This window comes from Rhinopithecus bieti, unplaced genomic scaffold (genome assembly GCF_001698545.2).
Source record: "Rhinopithecus bieti isolate Rb0 unplaced genomic scaffold, ASM169854v2 scaffold_19621, whole genome shotgun sequence".
In the NCBI taxonomy this organism is placed as follows: domain Eukaryota; kingdom Metazoa; phylum Chordata; class Mammalia; order Primates; family Cercopithecidae; genus Rhinopithecus; species Rhinopithecus bieti.
The window spans coordinates 62,964-69,310 of NW_016809458.1; the positions used below are offsets into that span (position 1 = coordinate 62,964).

The window sequence follows — 6,347 nt, forward strand, 5'->3', positions numbered from 1 at the left end:
AAGGCCATTGTGGATTTTTTTTAAAGGAGGTCAACTTATTGTATTCTAGATATACTTTAATTTCTAAATGGATTTAAAATGAATAGTAGGGATCTGAAGTCTGTCTATACAGCAGGAAATAGGTAAGTAATTACAGCTTATAGAGTTACTTGGAGTGGTAAATGATTTTACTGGAGGTCAAATAACTGTCAAGAGATAACAGCTCATATTAAGTTCTCATAGTGTGTACCTTTTTTGGAATGTAGAGAAAGTAGGTGCTTTTGATGCAAAAGTTAGCTGAGGCTGATTTTTTTGTGGGGGAGGGTGTGAAAGGTAGTAAAATGTTTGATTCCAAAGTAAAATAACAGATTTGGGCAACTCTGATCACTTAACCTAATATACTGTTTCTCTGTATTAAAGTGATATCTAACTGTTCAGAAATTAAAACCGACATTTCCGGTGTCTCCCATAATATATAACACTGCATATGTCTTTAAGTCAAATCCAGACTTCTTATTGAAAAACTATGTTCTGGCTGCCTAGGTAAGTTTGTATAGACCTAGCAAACAGAGCAGTAGCTTTCAGTATTTTTTGTAGTTCACTGTAGTGAAGTTTAATTATATAAAATGAAAGGTGCTGGTGTAATTGGATAGTCTTATTTGAAAACCACAGTTCATGAAATTGAGCCTGTTTTAAAGGGGCTCTGTGTGTGTGTAGGTATGTGTGGATAGAGTTTTCTGAGTTTAAGGAATTTTTGTACATAAACAACAGAGACCTATATTCTTGCTGTTGCTCGATTGTGGTTTATATTTTAGAGAGCTAGTATCTGTAGTATGATAGAACTGTGGTTACTCTAAGAAACCTAATGCCATTTGTGTCAGGGCTATTTCATTGCTTTTTCCATCTCAGAGAAATCAAATGCAGCTTGAGGAAAAAGTGGAAATTAATGATATACTGAGATAATATGTGTTTGCATATATCATTTTGATGCTGTTTTGGAGAATAGGTAGTCCATAGATAGGCAGATGGGGATTTTTAAGTACATAAGCTGTAAATCAATCCATTCAGTCAGATCATTTAACTTATATGGAAGAAGGATGAGGAACAATACTACATTTTTATGTACAGAAATAACATCAGTTGTTTAACATTCCCTTTTTGGCTCGTTAACAGCTTGTGGGTAGACGTAGCCCTGGATTATTATTACTTGGTTACCTTAGGATATTGACCAGAGGAAATGGACAGGAAAATGGCAGAAAGATCTAGGGAATGAAGTACTCATTTGAAAAAACAGTCAAAAGGAACAAATTATCAATTATTTGAGAATGAGTTCTCAGAAATTAGGTTATATGTTTTTGAAAGCAGTGGCAAAAGTAGAGGATTTATTTATTCATACCATTCTAGTTCCAAAAAAGATTACAAAGTAGATGGGTTACTTATCTTGGTAATATGGGTTTTAGATCAAGGTGAATTGAGGGGAAAATGGGGAGAAAGTGCTTTTCTTACTGCAAAGTTTCCTCTCAACTTTAGCTCTGGGCTTGTTCTCACCCTCCAGGGGTAACTTGTTCATCTCCTGGTTGACTAATATGTACTTGGGCAGCTCAGCGGGGGACTGCATGATCTTTTCAATTCCAGTCTCTAATGTTGATATCAAATAAGCATTTTCATTATTGATCAAGTCATCTCATTTAGATGCCTGTATCCTAGTAAAAAGTATCTTGCCTCGGTAATAGTCTGTACATGTAAACATTTAAGCTTTTAGTGTGTTATAGGTCTTAATATCAGTGTTACTGTACTTATTAAATAACATTTTGCCTTAAAGGTCTAATTTAGACTAAAACTTGTACTATCTTTTTTTTAGGACAGCCAGTAGAGGGGACTTCATGTTTTCTGCGGATCGTTTGGTAGGTGCGGGCTTTTTATTTTCATTTCATTGTTTTGCCTAGTGATATAATCATGGTAGACCAAGGGGTATTTTTGTTCTAGAGCATTCTGGGGCTGAAAGAGATTGTACTAAGTAACCATCATCTTGCTAGGCTAATGAAGTATTGTTTCACTGTTGCATTAAGGGTCTACTTCAATACTTTTCACCACAAAGCATTGCCCATGAACTAATTCCCTGTATTTCTGAGATATCACTACCTCTCAAATGGATCTTGGTAACTTGAGTCTCAGCAATTCTTAAGTGCCTCCTCTTATGGCAGTGAAGTACATTAAAAGAAAACCAAAATGTAAGGAGACCTAATAGTTACACTTGTGGTATCCAGCGAATGTACAAAAATATATTTCTTGTAGTTTACGGCAGCAGCGGGAGGAGGCTTATTTTGCCTCTTCTTTCCCGTACTAGCCTTCACATGTGAATAGTACATTTGACTGTCTATGCTTTCCTGAGGCACTTCCTATTAAGGATTGACCAAGCCCAGTTCTGTTTATCTAGTGTGATCTGAGAAGATCTCAGTCCAAAGTGGTTTGTCTTCAGGGTAAGCACTGTGTTTTCTTCTTGTGTTAATATCTAAGCATGCTCAGTGCTTAGAGTGAGGTTGACATGTTTTCTGCTGTGGATATTAGTTTTAATCCACAGCAGAAAATACATTACATTCAGGAAAGTTTAGTGTATATTTACATTTATATATAGTCTAATGTATATTTATATTTAGTGTATATTCATGAAGCTTAGTGTATATTTCATGAATGTATTTCACTAAACTTGTGTGAATCAGGCATTGTGCTAGGCTGTGTCCAGAGAGATGAGATACAATAGTGAAGAAGGTAGGCATGGTCCCTAATCTCATGGTGTTTATGATTTAAATACTAGATTTACAAACTAAGTACAAATTTAGTTTGGGAAAGAAAGGAATGAACATGGCTTCTTAGCCCCAAAGTTATAATCAGGTTAAGGTAGATAATTAAAAGGAATGTGAAAAAAGGCATGAAACTTTTCATTTATGTTTTGCCTGAGGAATTCATTCCAAAAGAGCATAGACAACTCCTGTTCTGCTTTTGGTCATAAATATTCTTGGTTCAGAGACCAATTTTATTTAAAATTACTTGAGTTTTCAGTGGCAGTAATAACCCTTGGATAGTAACAAGATAAATGTGGATGACATTCCTGGAGCAATAGTTAGGTCATTCTGTTTTTTATGCTTTTATCAAACCAAAAGAACTGGCTCGAATAATTTGTATCTTAATGGCTGCTGTTTTGGTGTTTACTGGTAGAAAATGGTTCCTCTTTCTTTTGCTGTTCTTATGTTCTTTTTCTATAGAAAGTAGGAGTTAAGTTCAGTGTTATTGTAAGATGTTTCCCTGAAAGGACAAGCATAATCTTAGCCCAATGAGATAGTAAGGACCTATGGCATAATTCGCCTGAGGGGAAGATGAATTGGACCTCTCTTTGTTCTCTGCAGGTGGCTTTGAAGGTCCTGATATGGGGTGAGAAAGGGTCTGTTGTGGTTGTGGTAGAGCCTGGAGCTATTTAAGTTTATCTTCTTGAGGATTTCTAGTACACTATCTCCTGCAGCACATGTCATTAATATATATTATTTTATATATATTAATTTTATCCTGAATTTGTCAGGGTTCCCTTCCTTGGCCCTCAGATCCTTGGGTTCTTTATATTTTAGTTGCTCTTCTGATTTTATGCTCTCCTGTAAGAGTTGGGCACACTAATTTCTGTCCCAGTGTTGGAGGGGATGGGGATAGGAGGTAAGGACTGTTACTAGAAGGAAAAGATCTAGGCTCTTCAAAGAAAAGAATCCTCTTTTACCCTTGTAATTTGCTCATAAAAAAAATATCCACAGAAGATGCTGACTGTAGGTGAGTATGCACACATATGCAGTATTCATGAGGTGCGTGGGCCCTCTGTCTCATGCTGCTGGCTGACAAAATCCTGGCTTATTTAGAATTGATTGTTTTAATGGCAGCAGGGCGTTATTATATGTTGTGATAACAGAGCATGGGGGCCTGGTGCTTCTCACTGCTGTTGCAGATTCTCAATCAGTAATGTAATATTGATTGAATAAAATGTGCATTGCAGACTCAGCATTACCTTTATTGTAGTTGGCTCTGGTTGTTCATGGGATTACCATATCTTGTTTTTGGAGGCTCTTCTAGTAGTTCTGAGTGATGCTTTCCTTTGTACCACACATTACGATTGATATGAGCCTTCTCTTTAGCTGAGAAGCCCCAGTGCATTTTACTGGATCCTCCTTCAAGCTCAGTAAATTGGTTCAGCCAATGCACTCATTTATTTCCTCTAAAGAAGTTTCAGGCTTTATTTACATTATGGTGGGCCTTTGTTAAAAATAATCTGACTTAACGATTTCCAAGGTACTGTATAAAGCAGAGAAATTCCCAGTGGGCACTATTTCCAGAATAATAAGAAGTATATTACTTCCAAGAGTGCCTGCCATGACCGTTGTCACTTGCTGGAGTTTTGTGTCCTTCATAGTCTGGACTGACAGAGTGAGAATCAGAAGGCATATTGGAGCCTTTTGGTAGCAATCATGTGCCTATCTGAGGCTGGATACCTAGCAGCAAGTAGCATGGCATTTGGATCTATCCCCATATCTAACACATGATAGGGGGCCCCTTCCTGCCTCCATAAGTGAAACCTTTGCCTAGTGTGTTCATGACTCTGCCTACTGTTCAGCTCCTGAAGCTAACAGCTAACAGGAGATTCCCAGCAGGTTCTCAACTTCTTCTTCCTTTGACTCTAGATCAGACTTGTTGTGGAAGAGGGATTGAATCAGCTGCCATATAAGGAATGCATGGTGACCACTCCAACAGGTAACTAGGGCTGTTATTCTCAAATTTTCCTCATAAAAATTCCAAGCTAGAATGGGGAAAGATGGAAGTAACGCAGTCTTAAGTAAAATAAATATGCAAAATGAGGAGCCTAGGTGGAGCTATTCTTTTAAAATCTTAAAAAAAAAAAAATTATCAGGCATTTAGGAAAGAAATCTGTGTAGATGACTTTTTGTTAATGACTTGCTTGTCAATTCAAGTTAAAGGTTAACAAATACTCTTCAGCATGCAGGTGTTGCCTCTGATGACAGCCCATTGGGACCATAGTTAAGAATTGCTGGCAGCTTATCTTCATCTCTATGGGAAAGCTGCTGGTGAGCACAAATGGGCAAGTCTGTTTTGGCACTGAAATTACATGGTAAAAAAGGATAGAAAGTAAAAAAGAAAACTAAAAATGATAAGAATTGGAGAAGATGCTTTGTTCTATCCTTTAATAGAAAGTAGCCAAAGATCTCTGTTTCAGGGATTTGAAATTATGATTTGGTTCTTTAGTAAATAATGGAAAACTGTTCTATTCAAAGGGTTGACTTTATGAAAATTGGGGACTGAGCTTGTTGCATCATAATTGACACAAATTCAGGATGAGACCAAGAGTTGAGCATGTCTTAATAACTACTTCAGCCACTTTCTTCTGCTTTTAAGGAAGAATGGAGGCTCATACAGAAGAATGGAATGAGGAGGCTTTCTGCTGTGGCTCACAGTGGGGTCCCAGTTTGAATTGATGGGGTACATAGCATTCTCGGAGTGCGGTGATTGTCCTTTGAATTCAGTTTGAGGAATGTGTATGTGAACATCATGTTATAATAAGTCCTATTCCCATTCAATGAAGTCTGCCTCTCCCAATTATCCCCACAGGTTTCTTATGAAGAATTAAGAAGTAACTGAAAAGTCACGACTCATCTCATTACTTCCACAGGGAATCTCAGGCATTATACAGTGTATCTGAACAAGGGTTGCTTTGTGCCCATCTACTTTAAACCACAGATGCTTTATAGAATAAGTAGGTTACTCCAGTGATGAAAGATAAATTATTTGGTTTTATTTCCTAACAGGGTACAAGTATGAAGGAGTGAAATTTGAGAAGGGAAATTGTGGGGTCAGCATAATGAGAAGCGGTAGGTTCACATGTGTGTGATTTTTGTCTCTTTGTATGCATAGAAATGGTTGCTGTTTTTCAGAAGAGAGGCAGGCTTGTCTGTCATAATTGCAGCCTGCCTTTAGTTAAATCTCACCACCTGTGTTATCTATCCTCATGGTGCTGTGGAGTCATGTCCTGTGTGAGTCTAGGTTTGGCTAATTTTAACTAGAGCGTATTCCCTAACAGAGTGCTCCCATGGGCAAGCCACCTTTCAAAGAGATTCAGGGGATGATGGGAGGATAGGAGGATGTGATGATGCTATCTTGGGGAGAATAGGGCAGTTTGAAGACTGAGGGAATATGGTATAAATTCGGGCCTGGAGAACTTTGAGTACCTGACGAGAAAATATTTCTTTTGTTTTTATTTCTGTTGTTGGGCTAAATGACTTGTTTTATAGTTTTTTTTAATTTTTTTTTTTTTTTTTTTT

The 6,347-nt window shown here is 37.3% G+C and overlaps 1 protein-coding gene across 1 annotated transcript in view; it reads left to right on the forward strand.

Annotated features, from left to right (window-relative positions):
- The window catches only part of UPRT (uracil phosphoribosyltransferase homolog), a 27,468-nt gene that overhangs the window by 18,329 nt on the left and 2,792 nt on the right, over positions 1-6,347 (forward strand). The window contains exons 2-4 of the mRNA XM_017889445.1: positions 1,841-1,883; positions 4,695-4,764; positions 5,835-5,911. Coding sequence (XP_017744934.1) covers positions 1,841-1,883; positions 4,695-4,764; positions 5,835-5,911 — 190 coding nt within the window. The remainder of the gene's footprint in view (positions 1-1,840; positions 1,884-4,694; positions 4,765-5,834; positions 5,912-6,347) is intronic.